The 26,259-nt window shown below is 48.5% G+C and overlaps 1 protein-coding gene across 1 annotated transcript in view; it reads left to right on the forward strand.

The window, feature by feature from the left end:
- SNX9 (sorting nexin 9) overlaps nucleotides 1–26,259 on the forward strand; it is an 85,998-nt gene that overhangs the window by 26,820 nt on the left and 32,919 nt on the right. The window contains exons 2-7 of the mRNA XM_037054889.1: nucleotides 8,079–8,165; nucleotides 10,879–10,953; nucleotides 12,082–12,207; nucleotides 21,926–22,091; nucleotides 23,525–23,675; nucleotides 26,114–26,198. Of these exons, the coding sequence (XP_036910784.1) occupies nucleotides 8,079–8,165; nucleotides 10,879–10,953; nucleotides 12,082–12,207; nucleotides 21,926–22,091; nucleotides 23,525–23,675; nucleotides 26,114–26,198 (690 nt within the window). The remainder of the gene's footprint in view (nucleotides 1–8,078; nucleotides 8,166–10,878; nucleotides 10,954–12,081; nucleotides 12,208–21,925; nucleotides 22,092–23,524; nucleotides 23,676–26,113; nucleotides 26,199–26,259) is intronic.

Raw genomic sequence — 26,259 nt, forward strand, 5'->3', positions numbered from 1 at the left:
TGTTGGGGGGACTCATGTTGTACAGCCAGGAGGCTGGGTCAGACTGTGGTCTCATCTGCAGGGGCAAACCCCCGCCCCGTCACAGAGGTGCTCCTGCTGTAGGAGCAGCACCCCCCCCCCCCCCCACCATTTAGTGCAAGTGCTTTTCAGGCCTCTGCTTGGGTCACATCTGCTGGCTAAAGCAAGCAGGTGACCAAGTCCCGAGTCAGGAGGGGAAAAACAGCCTTCGCTTCTCTGAGGGAGGAGTGTCAGTGTCAGTTGCCCGCAGGGGAGCAGTCTTTGGGGTGGGCAGATTCCTTGTGACTGTTTTTGTAGGCAGTCTGTAATACTTCCCAGTTTTTCCAATGTTCTATCTCTTAGGAACATCTTAAATCTTTTTTTAGATTAGTGTTACATATCTCTTTAGTTTATTCCTACAATATGTATTTTATCTTTCACAGCTACTGTAAATGGTGTCTTCCCCCCACCTTCCATTTTAATGTGGAATTCCTGGACAGGTGATACATGTAACAGTTGAACAGCAAGAGAAATACACCGAGGACTCCCACTCCCACTCCTGTTCTTGTCCACTCATTTTCCTCTCCCATCTGTTCAGGTGACAAGTTCTAAAATAATTTACCTACTGCTTCTTTCTGGAAGTACTGGCACATATAAGTGTTCTTCTACCTGTGAACAAGGTAGCATACGATACGCCCTGTTCTGCAACTTGCTTTCCTCACTTGATGGCTTCATTCCATGCCAGTGCGTGGAGAGTGTTCTTATTTTTTATTGCTGCATAGTATTCCCTTGTGGTGACATTCCTAGGTCCGTGTAACCAGTCGCCTGTTAGTGGTCGCTACGGTTACATTGCGAACAGTACCACAGTAAATAGCCCTGTGTGTGCGGTCACAGATGCATCTAGGGAGTGCATTCCCAAAATGAGACTTCTGGGTGAAAGGGCGAAAGAATCTCTGAAACTGTCTTGAAGTAGCATTTCTCTCTTACCACGTCACCAAAAATCCAAAAGTCAGCTAATTAATTCTGTTCGTGAGACTATGGAGAAGGACCATTACTTTTCATGTCTGTTGCTGGTAGAGGTTTAAATGGTACAGCCCCCGATGGGGGGAAATTCGACATCATCTACCAAGTTCATTTTTCTTTCTGTGTGAAATTGAGTGTTTTCCCCACATGTTTATGGGCCATTTGTGTTTTTCTGTGAATTCTTTGTTCCTCTGCCCATTTTCATGTTGGGTTGCATATTGTTTTCTTGGCTTCTAGAAGCTCTTTATGTATTACATTAGCCTTTGGGATTGAATTGCAAAGATTCTTTCCTGTGTCCCTCCTGTCTTCCATGTTATGATTTTGCATAATGACTTGTGCCCAGCCACCTGGGAGGAGCCGGCAGATTAGGGCCTGCGGGCCGAGCCCCACCTGCCGCTGTTTTCCTTGTAGACAGCACCGTTCGGAACACAGCCCTGCCCGTTGGCTGACGCGCTGTGCGTGCCGGTCTTTGTCCTATCGCAGCAGCACAGATAGGTCTGTGTGGCCTGCAAGCCGTGACGTGTTCGTCGTCCGGTTCTTCACAGAAAGAGGGAAACTGACCCCAGTTTAAAGCAGCCACATGTTTTTGTATGATGCAATTGTTTTGACTTGAACCTAAAAATAAAAAGGCAGTAAAACTTTTCATGTGTGTGTGTGTGTGTGTGCGCGCGCGCCTTTAATTATGAAACCGTGAAGCCATGAGTAGAGCAGGCAAGGCACATGTGGGTGTCAGAAGTGTCTGTTTTGTCACAGGACGCGGTAATAGTGGTGTGTGTGATGTGGCCGGTTGGTTCCCACCACAGCGAGTGATTTGTTGAGGTGCTCGTGTCCGACGGTCCTGTACACTACCTAAAGAAGCTGTGGTCTGGGGGGGCTTGGCACACTCTCCAGATCACCCTGGTCTACGGCAGCTTGGCCACCACGTGGCCTCCGAGGAGACGTTCCTGGGTCTGAGTCCTCTGCAGAGCCGGCTGCCTGAGTGGAATGTTGGGAGGGGGGGAGTGTGGAAGTGGGTGGCACAGTTGGGTTGCTTATTTGTATTTAGAACTTCTCCCTCTGGGATTAAATAATTGCTTTTGTTATCACACTGAGATTTAAGATTATTCTAACTATTTCTTGGAAATTTACATTCCTGTACTCAATGACTTTCTATTTACTGTTTATTTTAGAAGTTTCCCAAACTGCTCATCTAATTTACCACTAGTTAAAAAGTTCCTTTAAGCACACCGTTTTGTCAGGATGCCAGGTATAAACCCATTCTAGGAAAAACATTTTTAAAGAACATATTAATTTCATTGGTAGTTTATTTATTTTTGAAAAATTTTCATAAGAAAAGTCAAATTTTCAGCCATTCTCAATGGCTGCTACCAACACTTCAGAGAAGTGTCTTCTTTTGGGGAAGATCTTTCCTAGAACAACTGTTGAAATACGACCTTGACAGAACTGTGCCATCTCTACTAGGTTCTGAACTAGACCGTTAAACCCGCTGTGTGTGTTTAAGGAACTAGACTGACTTTGTTTTCTTCTTTGGAAATTTCAAGGGCACCACACCCGAAACATGGTAGTTAATGGACCTGTGGCCTCTTGGAAAGAGTTCCTTATCTTGGGCCCTGGGGATACATCATTTAAAAATTTTTTTGAAGATTTTATTTACTTATTTTTAGAGAGGGGGAAGGGAGAGAGAGAGAGGGAGAGAAACATCAGTTGGTTGCCTCTGTACGTACCCCTACTTCAAACCAAACCGGCAGCCCAGGCGTGTGCCCTGGCCGGGAATAGAACCAGTAACCTTTCACTTTGCAGTATAGGATGGTGCCCAACCAACCAACTGAGCCACACAGGTCAGGGCTTACTTTAACAGTTTTAAATGAAGCAAGTGAAACTGTGGAAAGCATGCTTATGCTTTCTGATGACTTAGCAAGAAAGACTAAGGGATAATCGGATAGTGGCTTCAGAATTCAGAAAACTCTTAGTAGATAGGAGTGGTGGGCTGAATATAACAAGACGAAATTTTACAGGGCTATTTAAGATTATATATTTGATTCAAAACACCAGCTGAGCAAGCATACAGCAGTTAAAATCACAGATTGATATAAACTGGAAAACATTTAAGCCTTAGCCACTTAGAACAGGGACAAGTACATACACGTATGTTAACGTTATATACTAGCGCTCAGTCTGTTAGAGTAAGTTCTGTTTCTTCTGATGACCTTGATGGCCAGGCAAAGGTGATAAACAGGAGGCATTAAATGTCCAAGATTTTTATGAAAAGCCAAATGAGTGTGCTTGTGTCCAACGAGCTTGCCATTCAAAAAGGGACACTGGTTATACAGAAACGTTACCTGCACCCCAAGCATCACCCCTCACAGGGGTCAGATTAGTAAAGAATCCTTCAGCCTCTTGGATTTCTGAAGGTGCACATGTGTCACTTCCTTTTTGAGTGTTTCTTCAAAGGACGAGAGAGAGCTCCATTCCTGAAGACGTGCTACCGGTTTCTGAGATTTAGTTGTGATTTGTGTAAAACCGAAGAAGCAGAGCTTAGAGATGGGGCTTGTGTTCTGCGTTCCAACCCGAGTGCGGACTTTGTTGCTGCCCGTTTTTTTTGTGTGTTTTTTTTCTATTTTAAACTGTTTAATTCTCTGTTCATTTAGGTTCTAGTTTTTTTTGGTTTTGTTTTTTTTCCTTTAAAACAGGAATTATCTGGTGGTTGTTTTTTTTTAAATTTAGAATGTTTCTGAATGAGTTCTTTCATTTGGAATTACTGGTTTGTGTCAACTTGAACTCTTGGTTGCAAGTGACTGAATCTGACCTCGTGTTGGCCAGAGCTCTAGAGGGGATCCTTTGGCTCCTGCGACGGAAAGTCCCCGAGAGGAGAAGCAGCTTGAAGGCCTCCCCAGTGATCTCATCCAGAGGCGGCTTCCCTCTCGTTTCTCTCCCCATTCCCCTCCCCGGGATTTTTCTGGCTTTTTCATTCCTCAGCTCCTTGGCCACTGGCAACATTGTCATAGAAAAAGACCAGTCTCCCCAGCATTCACATCACTTGCCTCTTCCCCTTTATTTTTCTTGTTAACACTATTATATCTGTCCCCATTTTCCCCCTTTGTCCGCCTCCACCCATCCCCTGCCCCGCTTCCCTCGGGCCGTCACCGCACTCTGTCTAAGGGTCCGGCATCTGTGTTCCCTGGCTACTCCCTCCACCTTCTTCCACCCAGTGCCCCTCCCTGCCCCCTCTGACAGCTGTCAGTCTGCTCCCTGGGCCCACGCCTCTGTCTCTGTTTTGTTTGTCAGTTTATTCTGCTCCTGAGATTCCGCCGTTGGGTGAGATCGTAGTTGTCTTTCTCTGCCTGGCTAGTTTCACTCAGTGTAATACTCTCCAGGTCCCTGCTGTCGCAAAGCCTAGGATTTCCTTCTCTTCACGGCCACGGGTGTGACTCCACTGTGTGAACGCACCAGACCTTTTGGTCCCTCATCTGCTCGTGGGCACTGGGGCTGTTACCAGATCTTGGCTGTTGTCCGTACTGCAGTGAACACAGGGGTGCACGTGTTCTTTCAAACGGATGTTTCGGGGTTCTTAGGGTGTATGCCCAGAAGTGGGGTTGCCTGTCATAAGGCAGTTCCAGTTCTAGTTTTTGAGGAGACTCCATATGGTTTCCCACAGTGGCCGCCCCAGTCTGCACTCCCACCAACAGTGCACAGGGGTCCCTTTTCCCCACGTCCTCACCAGCACTTGGTGATGAATTGATGGTAGCCATTCTGACAGGTGTGTGAGGTGGTATCTCATTGTGGTTTTAATTTGCATTTCTCTGATGGCTAGTGACGTTGAGCATTTTCTCGTGTGTCTGTTGGCCATCTGCATGTCCCCTCGGCCGAAGTGTCTATTTGGCCCTGTGCCCATTTTTTTAATTGGATTGTTTGCCTTCCTGGTGTTGTTCTTTCTGTATTTTGGAGATCACATCGCTTTCTGGGAAAGTTCCAATTGTCCTGCTGGGGTTATCTGCTCACTAACTGCTTGGAGTCTCGACAGAAACAGTTTCCAGAAGGAGGATGGGGCGGACAAGACAACAGATGTTTACAAAATAGTCAAAAAGCGTGACTATTTTTGTGCTGCTCTCTCTTCTCCCAGAAGGCAGCGTGTGCCAAGGATGGTGGGTTACGCACGTACCAGGCAGGTGTGTGTGGCTCACTCAGTATTCCAGACATTGGCCGTGGGGCTCTGAGTCCACGAATGCCCGTTCACTGCATGTGGACAGTGGAAGTTAAAGTGCGAGATTGCTGCCTGCCAGCCACTCACCTTGTCTGAAGTAATCGAGGCTGAATTCAGCGTATGGTACAGTTACCTACCGATTAGGAACTGTGTGGACATTTAGCTGTTGAAAATAAGTCATTTCTTAATGTATGACTAACATTAGAAAAGCAGTGTAGAAAAACAATTTTTTTTTCAAAGGCTAACTCAAAAATAGGTAGGTTGGCAGTCGGAGTCAGGGTCGGCATTTTAGGTTTCGGATACTGTGTGGGGAGAGGAAGAGGTACAAGGGGAGTGGTGAGGGAGGACGGTGAGGAGGCAGGCAGGTGGGAACCAAGTGCAAGGACAGGAAGGGGAAGTGGGCCATGGGAGACCATGTCCAGAGCTCTTCTGTGCTGAAGGCTTCCAGTCATACTTAAGCTTTAGAAGAATAATTGCTCTCCAAAACAAACAAACAAAATGGGAACAGACTCACTGACACCCAGGAGCAGACCAGTGGTTGTTGGAGGGGCGGGGGGTGGGGAGCTGGGTGGGGAAGGTGAGGGGACTGAGAAGTACAGGTTGGCGGTTACAGAGCGGTCACGGGGACGTGACGTACAGTGCAGGGAACACAGTTAGTAATATTGTCCTAACTGCGTGTGGGTCCAGGTGGGGACTGGAAAAATCAGGGGACCGCTTTGTAAAGTATATGATTGTCTATCCACTATGCTGTGTACCCAAAACTAATACAAAATAGTATTGAGAGTAAACTGTAACGTAAAAAACTGTTGGTGAGGATGTGGAGGGAGGGGAACCCTTTTGCACTGTTGGTGGGAGTGCAGATTGGTGCAGTCACTGTGGGAAGCAGTGTGGAGTTCCCTCAAACAATTAAAAATGGATCTGCCTTTTGATCCAGGGATCCCACTTGTGGGAATATATCCAAAGGAGCCCAAAGCACTAATTCCAAAGAACATGAGCACCCCTATGTTCACTGCAGTGTTATTTACAGTTGCCAAGTTATGGAAGCAGCCCAAGTGTGCATCAGTAGATGAGTGGATAAAACAACTATGGGACATTGACACAATGGAATTCCACTCCACCGTAAAAAAGAAGAAATTTTTACCCTTTGCAACAGCACTGATGGACCTGGAGAACATTATGCTAAGTGAAATTAGCCAGTCACAGAAAGACAGATACCATATGATTTCACTCATGTGTGGAATGTAATGAACAAACCGAACTAACAAGGAAAATGGGGACAGACTCACAGATGGAAAGCAGGATGACAGCTAGTGGGAGGTGTGGTGGGGCTGGATTAAGCAAAAAGGAAAAAGGACTCATGGACGTGGACAACAGTGTGGTGATTGCTGGGGGGAGGGGGGTATAAAGGCACTAATGGTAGTGGAAAAATACAATAAAGATAAAAAAATTTAAAAAAGAAAATTTAAAATTTGAAAGAAGACATAATTGCTCCCCTAGACTGTTTAGTTATTTTTTCTGTTGACATCCTCATTCGAGGATATGTGTTTACTGTGCCTGCTTTATCTCGTATTTGTCCATCAGCCCATCTTGCTGTTTTTGCTGTATTCTAAATTAGATTAGTATTGGTTTTTTCCCTTGTCCTCTATTAGCTCTGAACCCTTAACCCTTATGATGAGGGTTTTGGGCACCTGTGGGCAAGGCATCCACCGCCAGCCGCGGGCCCACGCTGTTCCTGCCGCGTGGCAGGTGCGGAGTAACACTCACTGCGTGGGTGCGCCCCTTCGTCCTCGTTAACTCGCCTGGAGGGACACCTCAGTTTGCCTCTCAGGACAAACAGTTACTTTTAAAGTGCACCGTGTGTTCTAAGATATGTGTGAGCCCCGATTGAGAAGATGGACTTCCTTCTGTAAGATAGTCTATGAAAGACATTTATTTATAGAGCATCTGAGGTGGTTAAAAAGGGTAGATTTAATTATGTATCATAAAAGTATTTCTGAAGTATGTTCTCTACAGTGCTGATTCTCTCTCAGAAGACACACGTGGTCCAGGAAACCCACATTTACAGTTGGTGCCTCAAGGGTCTTCTTGAGGGAGAGGCTGGAAGAGCAGCCCCACGTCCACCAGCATGGCTTCCCTGTGGTCTGTTTGCTGTGAAATGAGGCCTTTGCTGCAGGGAGCAGTTTGACACTTGCAGCTGTGCAGGCTACCCGGCTGGTCTGCACAGCCCGGGGGTCACCGCACAGCCTGGGGGTCACTGCACAGTGGGTCGATTGGCGGCAGGGGATAAGTGCACCTGCATTCTGAGTCTGCTTGGTTGGGGGTGATGCATTGTGAAAATACGTCCCAGTGGCTCTAGATAAGGCTTAGTGAGAGTTTTAATGGCGGGGGGTTAACCTAAAACTGGAGAACATTATGAGACCGTGTGACTCTTTGGCGTGTGGACATACAGGTATGTCCACACGCATATCTCTTCGGTCCCTGAGAGGGGGTGTCCTCAGATGAACAAAATCCGCACTTCCCCTCCTCACCTCCTGAACTGGAGGGGCGCGCCTTTTCTCTTTGATGAAATGGGGGTGTTCTCTGCTTTCGGGGGCTGAACTCTGAGGGCAGTGGAGCAGCTGCCAGCAGCCTCCCTGTCCCAGAACAGGACAGGGGCTCTCACCCTGGTGTGTGTCCTCCCTCATCACTCACGAGAGGGCTGGGGACTCATTTCAGTGACACGTCTTCCTTCCCTGCAGCCGTGACCACTGTCCGGAAGTGTTCTGTTCACACCAGCATGTCTACAACATGAACTCAGAGGTGGTTTGTTTTTTACCAAGTTTACATGTGAACTTCCTTTCCTCTCCACTCCCAACAGGCTCGGGTTATGTACGATTTTGCTGCGGAGCCTGGAAATAATGAACTGACAGTCAGTGAAGGGGAAGTCATCACAATTACAAACCCGGTAAGAGAACCGTGTCCCTTAGGGACTTATTTTTTAAGACTTTTTTAAACAAGTTGATCACTCAAACCGACATGGATTTTTTCCTATTGCTTATGAAGTATTGATGGTAAATAAGAATATGTATTTACAAACACTGAGAAAAGGGCAGTCCCCTGAAGATGGCTGGGTGGGGTTCTGTCAGACAGAAGTGGAGAGAGCCACCCACGGCGGGCAGAGGGGTGAGGATTAGAAAGCCTGCGGTGTTTCTCACCTGCGCCAGCTACCATTTGACAGCCCGTGAGCCAGGGGTCAGCCAAACGCTCTGCACATTGTGGTTGACGTATTTCCCCACGAACTCGGGGAGGTCCGTATCTTTTATCTCCTTTTACAAATGAGGGTAGTGAGACTTAGCCACATTAAGGAATTTGCCCCAAACCACTCTGCTTGTAAGCGGCAACGCAAGGATTCAGAGCCACGCCTGCTGGGGAGTGCTGCGCAGGGCGTGCGGGGCATGCAGACCAGCAGGCTGAGAGCGCTGGCTCCTGGAGTCAGACCCAGCAGGACGTGTGCGGCCGGCCGTGCACGGACTTCGGACTCATCAGCTGAGTGGTAGGCTTGTTTCAGGGTTTGCCTGGTGTTCGTGGCTGGCAGTGGTGTGGCGGGCGGCGGGGGAGACCTGCACGTCAGGGGACTTAATCCAGCAGAGCTGTACCGAGTGGAGTGGAGCCCCGGGACAGGGCTGTGGGCTTAGCAACGGGAGTGGGGAGAAGATAGATAAGGAGGCTTCGGGACGTCAGGCCCGAGGCCTTGGTGCCTGTCAGACGCTCTGGGTGGGAAGAGTCGAGGACACCTGAGGTGTTTGTCCTCTGCATCTGAGACAGAGCTGGCCTTATCAACATGTATAAGTCTGGAAAAGAGTAAGTGAGGTTACTTTTAGATATGCTGAGTGTAAAGAACAGTAAATAATCACCCGTGGCCTGTGGCTTTGCATCGCATTAAAAGTGGACGAGCAGAGCTGGAGAGGAGGGCTGGGACAGGCCAGCCCTGGGGCACCTTTGACGGGTGACACAGAGGAAGGTGCCAGAGGCCCGGCCAGGGGCATTCTGGGAGGGGGGAGGAGGGGTGACCAAGAGGGTAGTGGTTTCTTACTGTTGACAGTATTTCTAAAACCTATTTTATGTTTATTTAAAATTTTTTATTGTTGTTCAATTGCAGTGGTCCCCATTTCCCCCCATTATTCTCCCTGCCTGCCCCCCCACATATAGTGCCCCCCCCCCCGCTGTTGTCTTTGTCCTTGTCCATGAGTCCGTCTTTATTCCGTGTTCCTTGACTTGACTTTCTCCTTCTTTCCCCCATCGTTCCCTCCCTTCTGGTCACTGTCAGTTTGTTCTTTATTTTTGTGTCTCTTATTTTATGTTTTAGATACAGAAAGATTGCTGGGGAGAAGTACTCATATTTTGCCTTGTATAATGAGCATGTTTTGCCCAAATTTTAGAGGGAAAAATAAGGATGTGCATTATACACGGGTGTAATGATTACACACCATGGGTCTAATAATCCCGTGTGTAATGGACACAGAAACATGGGTGCTCATTACACATGGCAGAATACGGTTTATGTAGTCTTATAAAATATGCTAAGTGTATATAAGTAAGTGGGTTCTGTTTTCATTCGTAGGAAAAATTTAGATTATCTACCCATCTAATTTTTATAAATGAAGAAGTGTTCTTCGTATCACAGAAAAAACAGTATTGTCTTCAAGTTACTATTGTCAAAAATGGAGAGAGTTGTGGCTTAAAGTGATTTCTTTAAAAGAATATTTTTATCTAGATTCAGGTAGTTATTAACTAATTAGGGCACACTTTATGTACTTAACTCTTACTGTTTTAAGGGGAAATTGGGACTTTGCTGAGATAATAGATTGCAAAGTAGGAATCCTGGTATGGAGTACTTTATTATTTAGTTTACTAATATTGCTGACTCAGAAGAGCTAAGGAACCATGGATCAGCAGTTAGCTTTCCCTAAATAACAAGCAGTCCTAAAGCTGAGTGGCTTCAACAACCAGGAATCTACAAGTTGGCTGGGTGGTTCCCCCAACCTGGGCACATTCAGGAGCCTGCCGTCACCTGGAGCCCAGGGGCCTGACTTGACCTCACTCGCCTGTCTGGCTGGGCTCCTGCTGAGGGGGGCTGGCTTTGGGTGGGGCAGTGGCCAGATTGGGCCCTGTCTACCTCATTGTCTAGCCGCCCAAATGCATTCTCGTAGCAGCTGTTTGCGGGGAAAGCCATCTGAAGTGTGCAGAGCCTCTCAAGGCCATGCTCTGAGCTCCCCCACCACGTCCACCTCATTCTGTTGGCCCAGGTGGTCGCAAAGGGTGGCTCAGACTCTAGAGGTGGGGTGTGTGCTCTGCGTGTTGACCCTGGGGCTGCAGACCAGCTTTGTGATGTCCCCCAGAGCAGGGGCCAGAAAGCGACGACGTAGTGGTGACCTTGTGTTAGTGGGCTGCTTTCAGTCTCTGGTCACCTACTGTTGAAGTTCGTTATTCTCGTTTTTAGATATGATTTTCTGGAGTAAAGAGAAGGCCTAAAAGTGTTAAATTTTGAGCTTAGTTTTAAAGGAATAGAAAGATCAGCATTCATTGTTTTTCTTGTATAACAATTCACAAAGCAAAATTTCTGCAGGAAATTCCAACTGTAGTCTTTTTTTTCCCCTTTTAAAAAAATTTTTTCTTAGGATGTTGGCGGAGGCTGGCTGGAGGGAAGGAACAGCAGAGGAGAACGAGGCCTGGTCCCCACAGACTACGTCGAGGTAAGAACGTCCGGTCGCGTGCAGATCCCACCTGGTCTCCGTCAGGCATCTTTTCACGAATTACCGACTAAACTTAAAGAGCAAACTGGAAGAGAGCAACTTTTTACTTACAAAATTTCCATGGTGAAAGTAGTGCATGCTGATTATATAAAATGTGGAGAATATGTTGGAGTGGAACTAAGAAAAGTACTACCGATAGACCCAAGCTCCAAAGAGTGACTCCTAGTGTTTAGATTAAGTTCTTTCCAAGGATAGCCATGTTTCATTATCCCGAATACAAGTCTCTATTGTTCATTCGCTTGTGTCGTGTAATAGCTGCTGCCTGCAGTGCTGTTTGCTGGAGAATTGACTCTCAAAGTTTAAGTAGTTTTTTTTAAGTAGCTTATTACGTCTTCCTGTGCTAGTTTAGGACGCACCTCGCAGCTCCTTCTCCCATGCCCGCAGACAGAGGGTGTGAAAGGAGCTGCTGTGAGAACCACTGTCTGGTTGAAGTTCTAGTATGGGAGATGCCAAGGACAGGGTTACAACACCCAGAATGAATGAAGCTCCCAGCCTGGGTCACACCCACACAGCCTGCAAACCCTCTTGCGCGTTAGCCTCCTGGCGCCCCCTGCTGGTTGTCTGTAGCTCACTCAAAACTAAGGACCTGGTTGTAGGTGAGCTTGCCTCATCTCCGATGATAGAAACTAAGGTTGCCTGGTGCCCTGTGGTAAAATCAGAGTGAGAGCAAGAATAAAGGTCCCTACAGCTCCCCTCCAGTAGAGAGGAACAGTACCGTGGGAAGGTGTTCTGGCTGCTGCCTGCAGCGCTTGTTCCTGATTGGGAGTTGGAGTAGGAAGTTGTGAACCCTCTGGAGAAGATGAAATCCGTAGCCCCTCTCAGGATTCTACAGACTGACAAGAATGAGGACGCTCGGAGAATTTAAGTAGATACTGGAATGAATTGCATTCTCCAGCATTCTGCTTATTTACACAAAGGACTCGTTATAGATAGTCTTGGGCTTGCTTGCCTTTTCAGAATATGAGCCCCTTTCCCTTAATAAGTGACAGTTCTTACTCGTGCTTGGGGACTCTGACTCTGATATAACTCTAATCTATGAAAATAATTGTGCCTCTCTCTGACATTCAGATTTTACCCAGTGATGGAAAAGACCCATTTTCTTGTGGAAATTCAGTGGCTGACCAAGCCTTCCTCGATTCTCTCTCAGCAAGTATAGCTCACACTAATACGTCAGCTGCCAACAGTAACAACCAGGTAAGTTTTACCCACCCCACTGGGTGTGGCTGCCTTTCCAGAGAGCAGAGTGCATTTGGGAATGCTCGTGACACGTTGCGGCTGATAGATGTTTGTGTGGCCATTTCTGTTGCGTATTAACAAACAGCTTGCTTCTTGGCGAAAGACTCTTTATAAAGGTGATTATAAGAGTAAAGGCAGGGTGTTTGTCAAGAGTCGCCTTTCAGCATCTGGCAGGAGCTGAACGCAGACCCCGTGACTGCAAACACCCCGTGGAGCGAGGGCGAGAGGAGAGAGGGGTCCTGTGCTGAGGCGGGCAGCGTTGAAGCCCCGGCTGGACCGGAGCGCTGGTCCGACCTCGGCCGTCACGTGTGTGCCCTTGTTCTCGGGCGCAGCACGAGTAAAAGAGACCTTGACTCCAGCACTCAGCACGTGGTGCCGTTGTTGTATTGCTTCTAGAAAACTTGGAAGAGTGGGATAATTTGAGAAAATTACAGTAAAATTTTCCATTAGTGTTAATGAAAATATGATCCGTTTAGGCGATGCTTCCTAGTTCAGTTACTGCTGATTGGTTACCCACGATGAGTGACGACAAGGACACTGGGAGGATGGGCAGCAGAATGCTGTTACCACTTGCATCTTTAGAAGGAGAGTGCGTTAGAGAATGTTACTTCTTTTTTTTTTACTTTATTTATTTACTTTTAGAGAGAGAGGAAGAGAGGGAGAGAAATATCAAGGAGTGGTTGCCTCTCACGTGCCCCGCACTGGGGACCTGACCTGGCCCACAACCCAGGCATGTGCCCTGGCCGGGAATCGAACCTGTGACTCTGGTTTGCAGGCTGGCACTCAGTCCACTGAGCCACACCAGCCAGAGCCTGTTGTTTCTTGGTATTTTTTCAACTTACTCAGGTTGTGGGTGCCTCCATTTCCTCATCAGGGAAGCCTCATAGAACTGTCGGAAAGAGTACGTGGAGAGCACTTCTGAAGTGTTCAGAGCGGTACTTAGTACTTGTAGGGCTTTGATTCCATGAGTGTTCGTTACAGTTATCTTACGCACTGCTGTCTCTGCCCTAAGACAGCCGGGGCCTCCTGCAGGGCCTTGAAGCCTGCAGAGAGGAGAAGCGTGGAGGAGGTGGCCCCTGTCCTACCTGTCGGACTAGTCAGGTGGACGCTGAACAGTGCGTGGTGGGAAACTGTGAGAATGCATCTGGATTTGAGGCAGGACTAGATGCTTCTCCAACCTCGGTTATATTTCTCTGATTCCTCCATGCACCTGGTCCTCACTTACATATTAGGCTCCAGGCCAACTGGCCGTTCTGCAAATTCGCCTCATGCTACGCCCCCTTTTCTCGTACCTTGCCCTGTCCCGAGAGTGACAGGGTGACTCCTTCCATCTTTCAGAAGGCTCTTCTCCCTTCAGCTTCCTCTTCATTCTTTCAGCGCTACTTGTGACTCCTGTAAGTTATATTACTTGTAAGCTCGGTGACAGGCAGGGCTTTTGGCACATTGTTTCCAGTTTTGTAACCTCCAGAGGCTTTGCATGGTAACGTGCTCTGTAAACCCTGGGGTCATTTTTGTGTTCCGTCACAAGTACATCAGAAGGCACGTAGAGTGGGACATGCTTTGAGGTTTGCCGATGTTCCCCGAACCCCAATGTAGAGGAGGTCTGTGTGCTCAGCCGGGGCGGCAGGGGCAGGGGCCACCCCCCGCCCGTCACTCTGCCTCCCCCTGGGCTGCCAGTCCCAAGCAGTTAGTTCTCTTCCAGAAGAGCCTCTGGGATGGTTAATTTTTTTTAACCGTGCAGGTAGTAAACGAATGCTGTAAGTTAAGTGGGCATTTAGGAATATAACGTTTTTAATAGAGATTTTCAATGTAATGGTATTAGTTATAAAGACATTTTTATTGGTTAGGATATGGGAAGGCAATAATAGTACTTCCATGTTAGAACTACATTTTGCTTTCTCATTTCTCAAAAAAAAAAAGCAAAAACAATGTTAGGCCATTTTAAGGCCATTTTGTAGCCCATGTTGAAATGAATCAGTAAAAGAAGGCTTCACAAAAGTCTTAAGTTTGGTTATTGTTTCATTATCTCGAATAAGGTCTGTAATGCTGTTCGACCTCTAATAACTGCTTATTGAGATTTCCTCTTACAAAACCCTTATTGAAAAGGTTCTCTCTGTCCCCTGCTCTTACCCCCAGCGGATCCCCCCAGTGTGAAGTCACGGGGCTTTGTAAGGGAGACTGTATACATCTATTGTAGGTTTCGTTGGCACCGTTCTTCAAAACTGCTCTAGACCGGCGGTGCTGACACTTGGAACTTTGCTGGTCACGGGCCCGGGCCTTCCGTAAGGCAGCTTTGTGCGTCTGGGGGAGCTTTCAGAACTACACGCCAGTGAAATGTATTGTTTAGGCTGGTTTTGGTGTGTCAACAGCGATGCCGGTTGGGCCATTGCCTGGCTTCGTGGGAGGTCGCCTGTTACCAGTGACCTGTTCTCACCACAAGGCTGCATGCTGAGCCAGAGTCGCGGGAGCACACAGCGAAAGCCCTTTGCTCCCAGGTTCACGGCCCAGCCAGTCTGCCCTGTGCTCTCAGCTGGGCCTGGCAGGTCCGGTTCATCGTGGCTCTGGGGTTGTCTCGCGTCAGCCCAGTGGCTCTGCTCATGTGGTCTGGGCTCTCACGTATCTGGTGTCTGTGAAAGCAAAAGGTTCAATATCTTAACGTTTTTCAAAGCTTAGCTGTGTTTTTTCTCTGGTGTTTCTTTCGTTGTCTGGGCGACTTGCATGGTATTTGTCCCATTCCTTCTGTGCTGCGAATAACTGACTTTAGTGCTGCGGAGGTACTGCATGACAACAGCAACAGTCTTCGAGCACGAGCGAAGGCGCTGACGGTGACCCGCTGCCGCACCGGGGCTCTGCCCTTTGCGCGTGATGTGCGTGAGTGAGAGGCATGCTGGGGTTTTCTGGGGAACGTGGCCTGCTGTGAACTTGCTGCTGTCAGTGAAGAGCTTTGGTGTACTCTTTTCCCTGCACTTACTGAGCACCTTTCTTATTTTAAGGTGGCTGTTTTGGCTCAGATTCGTTGTGTTGAAAGTCTCAGCCAGTCACCACCTTCTTCATCTTCTCCTTCTCCTTCCTCTTCCATAAATAAGGTAAAATTCAAACTTGAATGCCAGAGGAAAGAACCATTTAAGACCCTTAGAAGTGAAACCTTTTTCTCAGCTAGGACCTCATTTCAGGTAACAGCTCTTCAGGCCCGTGGAACATTTGGAAGCGCAGAGTCAGCAAGGGCTTGGTGCCCTGCACGGGAGGGCCAAGAGGAGGAGGGGCTAACTGTTGGGGAGGCGGGAGAGAGGGGGGAGAGCTGGCAGGGAGCCAAGAAGAGGCGCCTCGGGGTTTGGAACCTTAGGGAGGAGCAGGGTAGGCTCGCTCGGGACCTGTGCCTGCAGGTGAGGGGCCAGGGGCTCACCGGGGTGGACAGCACAGGCGTCAGAGGCCAGAGGCTTGTTACGGAGCCGGTCATCGCAGCCCAGTTTGTTACAGTGGGGTCAGGCTTTGAGGAAACCAGGGTCCCAGTGTTTGGCGCTCAGAAAATGTTTGCGCCAGGACCCAGAGAATTAGGGCTTACAGTTGAGTGTGGGGTGGAACCGCTCTCTCGCCTTCCTCCTTATTTAAGTGTCTCAAGGAGACAGATCTTTGGCTAGGATAGAAAGCATCTTCAGTGCTTGTTATTACCCCTTTAGTGGGATCTGACATTAAAACCAATTGGAGATAGGACTTATTCATCTTTTCTTCCAAAGCATAAAACAGTGGGCATCCTGGCCACATTGGGTTTTGTTTGAAGAACTGCCAGGCTTCATTCTTTCCTTTGTATTCTAGATGAGCCCTCCTTGTAACAAGGTAACTGCTCCTGAAGGCACACTGTGTGCTGGGTATTTGTTAAGTGCTTTGCGTATGTCATTTAATCCTCACAAAACTCCCACAAGGAAGTTAATGTTGTTGTGCCCATTGTGTAAGTGTGAACACTAAGGGAAATGGAGTCACTTGGACAAGTTCATCCAGCTCGTAAGTGGTACAGCTGGGATTTAATCCAGACAGACAGCTCTGGGGCCCAAGTTCCTAACCGCTGTACCCACGAGAAATATACTTGAATCAAATTCTACTGAATCTGCGGTCCCTGGATTTAAAATTCACCCGGTGGCCCAGTATTCTTTTTCTTTTTCTTTATTCTTTATTCTTTTTCTCCCCACCCCCTCACCTGGGGGCATTTTTTTCCGTTGTTATTAGAAAAAAAGGAAGGGGGAGAGGGAGAAAGGAGGGTGGGGAGAAGAGGAACATTGAGAGAGCAGCATGTATTGGCTGCCTCCCATATGTGCCTCCACCAGGGATTGAACCCACAGCCTTTTGGTGTTCAGGATGACGCCAACCAGCTGAGCCCTCCCTCCAGCCAGAGTGGACCCGATTTCTTACCCTTGCCCTTTTATCTCTGATATGCATTTGTAAGGTGCGCAGCTTTCCTGGGCTGGTCATCTCGGGCACCCATCGCTGCCCACCCCGTGGCCACGCGGGCTCATCTGGGGTCTTGCTGGGCATGCAGGCAGGTGCAAGCTGGTCTGCTTTCTGCAGAGACTGGGCCTGTGCTCTCGCCCTCTCAGTGGATGTGTCAAAATACTTCTCAAGCTACAAAGGCAGTGTAAACGCATTTCCCTCCTTGTTTTACGAGGCTAGGCCCGCTTTTCACTCGAGAGAGCTGAGTCAGCAGATGTGCGAACAAGGCGCTCCTGGACTCCCAGGCATCTGATTTAGTTGGCACAGGATGAGGCCGAGAGTCAGACGTAATCGGCCAGTGTCAGCGAAAGACAGGTGAAAATGCGTTTGTGATAGAGACCCAGACCAACCCGCTCTGGGAGCGTTTTCTTTTGATGAGTACTTAATTTTGCTAAGCACTTAGTGCATGCCAGGTCCCATGTTTGTAGGCAGCAGGCAGTCACTTGTGACTGAGGGACATGGCCCTTGTCTATGTCCCCTGTGTGTGTCCTGGCGGAGTGTAGAGATGGACGAGGGTGTATACAGACTGTTTGTTGGAGCTCCCAGCATTTGCTGAAACTTCAGGCATTGAAAACTTCGGTGGTTTCATGGTGAATAACCGTGAACCACCTTCTGGATGTTACCATTCACATTTCGCTGCTCTTGTTTTATCACACATCTGCCCGTCCCTCTACCTGTCTGTACCTTCCGACTTCTCTGCAGTGTGCTGTTACCGATTTGTACCATGGGAGGCATGGTTATTCTAAGAGCATGGTGGTGTCAGGTGCTGAAAACCACACCTGTGATCGACCAGGGCAGGCTGCCTCCCGAGGAGAGGCTCCGGTCGCTGTGCACGAGCAAGACCCGACCTCCCGTTTGTGAAGTAGGGACAGTGTTGTGAAGGCCAGATGTCTGACAGAGTAATGTGTATTCCACACAAATGATCAAGAACATCATTCTGAACCACTTTAAAGTAAAAACAATTTTTTGAGACCATGCCACTTTATGTAAGATATTTTGAGAACTGTTGGGCAAAATGTTTTGTGAGTAAGATAGGCTTATACCCCAACCTACTATTGTGAGTGACCACCTGATACACAAATAACTCTACCTAAGACTGACTTTGGGACGGCATGCAGATGTGGCGTTGGGACTTGGACAAAACTGAGGATGATGAGGGAGAGGCTGTGTGTGCTGACGGAGGGTGCAGGGGAACTGAAGGCCGAGTGTGGAAGTGGAGGTTAGCGGTGGGGGTGGGGGCGGGGGCGGGGGGCGGCATGTCCTGGCAGGAAGAGGGGACAGACAGGGCAGGTGGCCTGCGAGCTTGCAGTCCATTCCATGGTCAGTGAGAGCAGTGAAGGGTGTTTAACACCATGCGGTTGAGAGTCAGGGGGGGTTTGGTGCCCCAAAGGGAGGCAGGGAAGGAGGAGGAAGACATCTCTGGGTAGACAGGACAGAGGAGGAAAGCTGGAAATAAGCCGGGAAGAGGTGCCTGGGGGGTTGAGACCTTAGGGAGAAGCAGGATGGGGTCAGGTGTGACCTGCGCCTGCAAGTGAGGGACAAAGGGGGCTTGGAGTGGGGGTGGAAGCAAAGAAGTCAGAGGCCAAAGGGTGAGAAGGGTGGGTGCGAGAGAGACAGACCCTGACAAACTGTGTGCGCTGGTTTTAGCTGCTGATGTTAGAGGAGGGTCCTAGGGGTCAGGGACCGGTCATCAGAGAGAGGGAAGCCAGTCGGAAGTCAGCGAGAGAGGCTGGAGAGGTTTTCCTTCAGTGGGTTTGAAAAGATTGATGAGCAGGGGTCAGATTGAAACAAGGTAGAGGGAATGTTCCAGGAAGAATGAAAAAATGAAAAGTCAGATGGCGAGAAGCCAACAGTTACTAGATTTGCCTGCAAGGATTTTATAACCTAGATAGAGAGCGAAGATCATATACATAGCCAAATAATACAGCCATTTTTGCAAGCAATTTGTAAACAAAGTAGTTTTAAAGAGAATTGTCATGTTATGTGTTTTTGTCCTAAGTGTTAATTTTTTAGGACACTTGCTGTGAATAGCTCACATTCAATTTTCCCCTCAGTGTTGATGAAAATCTTCCTTTGACAGTTTGCTAACACAGTCGTGCTGTCGTGGCAACACTGGGCTTTTACTCCTGTTGGTCTAGTTTATAACCCTCTGCTCTTTGCAGTTTATTTCATTCAGTTCTGTCAGTCTTTCCAAATCTGATACAGGCTGCCTGGGTTCACATTCCAGCTGAGGTTGCCCGTCTAAAAAGAGGCAGAGCCGGGACTTGAACTCCCAGCCTGACCCGGAGGGCAGCTCTGCTCCGGACTGCACCGCCCTCGGTGTCTGCCTGCATTTCCAGTGTTCTTTAGAGCAGCTTGAAGGTGTCATCTTGTAAGCCATGGGCCCCAGTTCAGTCATATATTTGAAATGTCTGCTATTAGTATTTGACTTTGAGCAAAATCACTAGTAACTTCACTTTTCCCCTGAGGGTATGAAGAGGCATTGGAATGAAGTCATACTCCCACATGTAAAACACATACTCTGTTTCTGATGCTTCTGGTCTGTAGCAACCAGCTCTCCGCACATCTGCCAGTTAGTACAATGAAGAAAAAGACCAGCGTTACAGGGCTCTGAAACATCAGGGAGGGGGGTTCACACAGCTCGGGGAAGTTTCTGGTAAATCCCCCCCCACCCCCCCGCCCTCACTCCCCCTCCCTTTCCTTCTCTCCTGCTCTCCCTGTCTCCCCTACGCTGAGTTTTTTTTCATATGAGTAAGAAGGCTCCAGCGAGGGGGAAATTTTGCTGTTCCCTTTTCCTGTATAAACAGATTCAACATTGAAAAAGGCAGTATTTGTTTTCCCTGAATTTATCTGTAAATTTAAGCTGATGGAAATGAAAATCACATTTTTTAAAATCTGACACTTCAAAACTAAAGTCGATTATTTTAGGTTTAAAATATTCAGCTGATGCCAAAGGTCACGTGTGAAAATAAACCATAGAAGATGCTATGCTAGAGGACTGACGTGCCCTGTGCGGTGGGCTCCGTGGCAGCTGGGCGCCAGGCCAGGTAGAATGTTAGTCACAGCAGAGTCTGCAGTGGGCCCCGTCCCGTGTAGGATGAAGGTGACATTTCAGATCACTGGAGGAGGATGGCTTATCCCTGAAATGATAGGACAACAGATAGACTGAAAGGAAAGATGAAGCTGGATTCCTATAGTAGTTCTTTTTTTAAATCCTCGCCCAAGGATATGTTTATTGATTTTAGAGAGAGAGGAAGGGAGGGAGAGAAAGAGAGGGTCACTGATGGGAGAGACATTAATTAGTTGCTTCCCGTATGTGCCCTGACTGGGGGTCGAACCTGCACAGGACGATGGTCCAACCGACTGGGCCACCTGACCAGGGGTATATTATTTCTTATACCAAAGTAAATTCCAGACAGACTAAAGGCTTAACATTTTTAGATTAGGAAACAAACGAAAAAACAAGCAGCACAGTGTGTGACTCCTGGGGGTGCTGCAGGGTGAGAGGCGGGGGCTGCTGGTTCCGCGTGTCTGTTACCGGTTTGGAATTTTGTTTATGGTGATGTTTAGTCCTGGCAGTGTGGCTCAGTGGGTCGACCTCTGGACTGTGAAGCCAGCGTTCGCGATTTTGATTCCCAGTCAGGGCTCATGCCTGGGTAGGGGGCCAGATTTCCAGTAGGGGGCGCATGAGAGGCAACCACACATTGATGTTTCTCTCCCTCTCTTTCTTCTTCCCTTCCTCTCTCTCTAAAAATAAACAAATAAAATCTTTTAAAAAACAAACTATAACATTGCAGGAATAATGGGAGAAAAGTGCTTTAAACTAACTTTGGGGTAAGGCAGCCTTCTTTGTGGAAGACAGAACCCCTTAGCATGTGAGAGCGGGGGGATGCAACTGCACAGCCTTTTCGGAGAACAGCGGGGCAGAGTCCTCTGATTGTCACCGCACACTCTCAGGAGCCCAGCAGGTTTCCTTTAGGAGTTTCACATGGGCCCCGTGGGCGTGTGGGGAAGGGGTTCCACGGACGTGCGTTGCAGCCTTATTTACAGGAGCAAAGCACTGAAAACCATGTGCTGATTTGTCACGCGGCGCCAACACAACGGAGCCTGAAGCTGTGTGAAAGAAAGACGCCGTCTGTGTGCGCTGCCCTCGGTCACCGAGGAGTGCGCACCGGGCTCCTAGGTGGGGAAAGGCCAGAGTGCCGAGCAGCAGTGTCATCTGGGCTCACTGGCGCGTTTCATTCAGAGCACAGAGGGCCTTTGAGTGGGGTGTGCGAGTGAGTGCGCACGCGGAGTCAGTTGGGGGTAGTCCGTTGTCTCTGAGAGGATGACTGGCGTCTTAAGGCAGTGGGCTATTTTTATTTATTTTTATCCCAAACCCGAGAGCTTTTTAAAGTGCATTTTTAAATTCTGTTTGAGGGTTTTTTTAAAAAAAAATTGGGACTGTATTACTTTTTCAAATAAATAAAATGCTACTAAAAATACAACTGACTGCTCTCAATCAGTTAAAATGAATAAAACATCCTTATTATTAGCATGTATAATCTCACAAACATAGTGCTAAATGGAAAAGACAAGTTGCAGAGGATTATATACAGTATAATGTTTAGTTCCGTTTTGAAAGTATGAAAGTGATTTATGGATGTGGGCATATGTAGTGGAAGTACATAAACGCACACGGGAAGGACTGTGGGTCAGGAGGCAGTGACTGGGGGGGGTGCTAGTCCACCACCTTCTTTGTTGCTGGCCTTCAGATCCTAAGCAAATACAGCAGAATGTTAACATCAGTCAAATCAGGTTAAGGCTGCTTTCTGTGCTCTCCTCCATGTTTATCATTTTTATTTAAAATGCTAGTAAACTCTGTTTTTTGTTTGTTTTAAATTTCTGTTGATGTTTCTGAATTTTTTATTTATTTTTAGAGAGGGGAAGGGAGGGAGAGAAGCATCAGTGTGTCGTTGCCTCTCATGTGCCCCGTACTGGGATGTGGCCCGCAACCCAGGCATGTGCCTTGATTGGGAATTGAACCAGTGACCCTTTGGTTCTCAGGCCAGTGCTCAATCCACTGAGCCACACGAGCTAGGGCCCTCTTGATTTCTTTCAACATCCCTACTGTGTTCAGTTGTTCTGTGACTCCTACTGAAGTGAGTACTGCTTTCTGGAAATCACAGATAGTCTTTCTGACCCCTGACAACAGGTCGGCAGTGGCAGTGACCCCTGGTCAGCCTGGAGTGCCTCCAAACCTGGAAACTGGGACAGCACGGATGACTGGGGGGCCAAGCCAGAGGGGACAGCAGCTCCGAGAAGCACTGCGAATAACTGGGACAGCGCCTTCGGTCACCCCCAGGCCTACCCTGGACCAGGTGAGGAAGGGCTCGGCTGGGGCCCGCCCTCAGCATGACTAGGGCGCCCGAGGTGCAGCCGGTTCTGATTGCGGGAACTGCTCTCAGGCACTCCCATCACTCGCAGCAGCCCTGCACCCGCACCTGCTGTGGGTCGTTGTGAACTCTCCCCCGGAGTCCAGTCTCAGTTGTCTGGCCAGCTCACAAGTGCAAACGCTGGCAGAGGCCAGGTTCACAAAGCAAGAAAACTCTTTAAAATCTTGGCGATTAGCACACATTTATTTGCTTTTAAGTCTTGGGCTAAAAAATGTGTGTACGGATCAAATATAGTTTACCACCCACCAGTTTATGGTCTCTGACTTAACTATTTCATCTTTTCCTAAACTACCTGTCTGAGACTCCCAGGCTATTAATGGAAATTCTGAGGCAGAAAAGGGATTTCTAGAAGGGGAAACGATTCAGAAATGAAGGAAGGGCACTTATGTCTGTTCTGAAATGAAGTAGAAAGGGTCATCACTTTTATGACCCCACACAAGCACATTGTGCTGGAATCGAGCGTGCTCCCTAGCGAGGGCCTTGCCTGCAGGGACCACGAAGGGCACAGAGCTCGCTCCGAGCTCCCTCTGGAAGGGGCCGGCCTGTCGGCAGACCCTGGGGTTGCAGGCTACGTAGACGAGGGAGGCCAGACCACTGCCCTTCGTTCTGTAGGGCTGTGGCGCAAAAGCCTCCGCCCAGATCCTTCATCGACTTCTTTTCCTTTTTGTTTGGCATTTGTCTCTCGTGGTGGCACTCAGGGCAGAGATTGGGGGCCATTTCCTGTCACATGGCAAAGGGACACATCAGACCATAGAGCAGGGGACAGAGGCCCAGACCGTGGACAGGAGGGAGGCAGGGAAGCTGGCGGCCTTACCCACCACTGCGGTTCTGCCTGTCGGGCTGCTGGTGCTGCTCAGTGACTCCTTGTCTCGTTCTCCCCCCCCCCCCATCCCTGACCTGCGTCTGTCCCCACCTTGCCCTTCTCTCACCTTTATTACTGTGAATATTGCACCGTTCCTTCTCAGAGCTTCCCCTCGGACCTTTTGACCTCCCAATCCGGGTATTTGATCTGCTTACTTGCAAGTTTGCAAAGCTGGATTCATCAGCCTATAGCCCCCGGAAGGCCTTTCCTTGGGTCCTGTGCAGCGTTTTTGCAGTCTGCATTCGTGTGAAATTGCTTGGACAGTCCTCTTTACGCTGTTTCTGCTTTATCTTTTGCACTAGAAGACAGAGTCTGCACTTCAAGCCTTAAGCTGCCTGCAGAGCCTGCCCCCCCCCCCCCCATCTGCTGCATCCGGGGCACACCCGCTTCTCCTCTTCCAGTTCTTCCACCTAGTCCGCCGTTATGATCAGAAAACTAAGTCGTTCCCTTCGTATTTTGGTTTTCTTCACTGACCGTGTTCTGCGTCCACCCCCAGCTACTGGTGACGATGACGACTGGGATGAAGACTGGGACGACCCCAAGTCATCCTCCCCCTACTTCAAGGACTCGGAGGCGGCCGAAGCAGGCGGCGCTCAGCGTGGAAACAGTCGTCCTGGCGCCTCGTCCATGAAGCTGCCGCTCAACAAGTAGGTTTCAGGGCGTCGGGAGGCGGGGCTTTGTGTGGAAGTAGACCGGGGGTGCAAAGAAGCTTCTCCGTGGTGTGCGAAGATTTGCATTCTGCTCCCTTCTACTTGGATCTTAGCTTGGAGGCTTATTACAGTTTTTTATTTTTTCATTTCAAAGGAAACACTGGTTCTATTTAATGATCTGCACACACTATTTTAGCTTTATCAACTCCATGACATATTCAGGTTTCATTGTTGATGTCACAGGAAGATTAAAAGTAGTAACTCTTTTCATGTTGTACTAGTATGTATCCCTTGCCGTATTGCCAGGCCTTGTGCAAAGCTGTACCCTCCCACCCCTTTGTAGCACATGTAACCTCTGTTTCGTACATGGGGGAAACTGAGGCCCAGGGAGGGGCCTCAGTTTTACCAGTTGGAAGGGGAATTTACTTTGGTATAAGAAATAATATAATAAGTGACTGCCCCGCCTCACACGAGGGTAAGTGACTAGTCAGGGTTCTAGCCCAGGCCCTCCGTCTCCTGAGCTGTGTGCTCTAATCGGTGCTTTGTGTGTTTAAGACTTGGTTTCCACCTGGATTTCTTTAAATTAAAAAGAGGATGTTTTGAGCGGCACTTGTAGAGGTGCTACTTCCCTGGAGAGCGCCTGGTCGGTGTGGCAGAGCACCCCAGCCTTCCCTGGGGGCGGTGCCGGGTGAGTCTGCCGTCCACACCCGTGGAGCTTGGAGATGCGGTGTGTGCCCTGCAGGAGGCCCTTCAAGGACTCCTCTTACAGCGGTTACGTGCAAAGTGCTTTTATTTTCTGAAGTTACTGATACTTTTTCTCAGTGTTCCAAGTCCATGATTCAAAGCAGATACCAAGGAATGTTAATCTGCATCTGGAAAAGAATTGTGAGTGTAACACTTGCTGTACACAGGGTCTGGCACTAATGGCACCCCTTTTTAATGCAAAATCCTTTATTACAAAGTCACAAGCACGCCGTTCTGCACACCATATGGCATTTTAGGTGAAACTGTCTAGTCAAATCTGTGACTTGTCGCACCCATGTCGCTGCCCTCCGGCCACGCTCAGGCCTGTCGGGCTTCTGCCGGAGCCTGTGTGTCTGCATCTTGGGCTGTAGGTCTAGACCCACACCCGTGTGCATACGCTCAGAAAGTCCTGCAAGTGCCCTTGGTGTGTTTACATAGCATCAGTGATTGTCATCTTTCAGCTGCCCACTTTTCCTACCTCTCTGTCTGGTTTCTCCCTTTATGTATTTTTATGCTCAGTTGCTTGTATGATAAAAGGTAGTCATTCATTATTGACAGTATCCTGTTTCTTAGAGTCAAATTTGAAGTTTTCAGTATGGTCAGTAGTGTGATGTGCGTTACTCTCTGTTTAAACCTGAATAGAGAGTATACTTAAAACCTGTTAAGGTAGAATGTATCTCTCCGTCCTTGTTTGAAAGTGAGGAAGCAGAGACTGAGTCACGTGACTGGCCACGTTTCCGTAGCTGAAAAGTGAGATGGTGGCCGGCGCCCAGGCCTGGGCTCCACCTCCCGCGCTCCCGCCCCACCGCTCTGCCCTCCCATGTGCTGTGGGGTCTGGGGAAGTTGGACGACCTGTTTGAACCTCAGTTTCTTCCTCTCCCAAATGAGGGGATTGGCTTTAAGAATTTTCTGCTCTAAAATATCATTCCATGTTGAAACGAGATCAGAGCAGTCCTGATTTGCATCTGCAGAAACTTCTGCAGCCCAAATTAGCCCTGTCTTCTTTAGAAGTAGCACTTTGGGTGGCTGTGTGTTGGTCCCAGCTTTTCTCCGGTTTTAGAAATTTGCTTTGGATTTAGATTTGGTTTCTGGAAGTAGCCAATTTTATTATGTTCCAGGTCTCTTATGAAGAAGACTGCTTTTCTTTTGTATCTCGTGAACTTTTTATTTTTCTTGTGGCAGTTCCAACAGAAAGCAGCACCGGTGCTTGTGAGCACGGCAGGTTCTGTGGGGCAGCTGGGGCTTCCCCAAGGGAGCGTGTTGAAAGGCAGCTTTAATTCGGATGCAGAGGTGCCCGTGGGTGGCCATTGCCTGCGCGCTCCATTCCCGTTGCCGTGCTCAGGGACATCGACTCCTGTGACCTGGGGGGGGTGGGGGCACGTTTTTCTGGTCTGCCCTTCACTCTTCGTAGGGTGACAGAGTGTTTCAGAGCCAGTTAAGCAAACAGAGCACCACACACATCACACCTTCTGGAGTCATGCTGCTCTTACCACGTAGCGCCTAATGAAATGACTGCTGGCCAGCAAACAATCTGATTGCACAGGGTTTCGCTTACCACAGTTTCCTAGTTCTAGTCCATCTGAAGGACAGAGCAAGGTTAAAATGTTTGGGTTAAGCAAACGTGGACGAGAGCTGCATAATTCTCTTAAAGAAAGACCAAACGCTCACCAGCCATTTGTCTTCATGATTAGGTTTCCTGGATTTGCAAAGCCTGGGATGGAACAGTATTTGTTGGCTAAGCAACTAGCAAAACCCAAAGAGAAAATTCCTATCATTGTAAGTTTGTTCATTTTTATTTATTTGCTCTGTCTCTAATTAAGCTCTTTTGTGTGCTTTA

Source organism: Sturnira hondurensis, unplaced genomic scaffold (genome assembly GCF_014824575.4).
Source record: "Sturnira hondurensis isolate 20B ecotype Veracruz unplaced genomic scaffold, ASM1482457v3 Scaffold0000167, whole genome shotgun sequence".
Classification (NCBI taxonomy): domain Eukaryota; kingdom Metazoa; phylum Chordata; class Mammalia; order Chiroptera; family Phyllostomidae; genus Sturnira; species Sturnira hondurensis.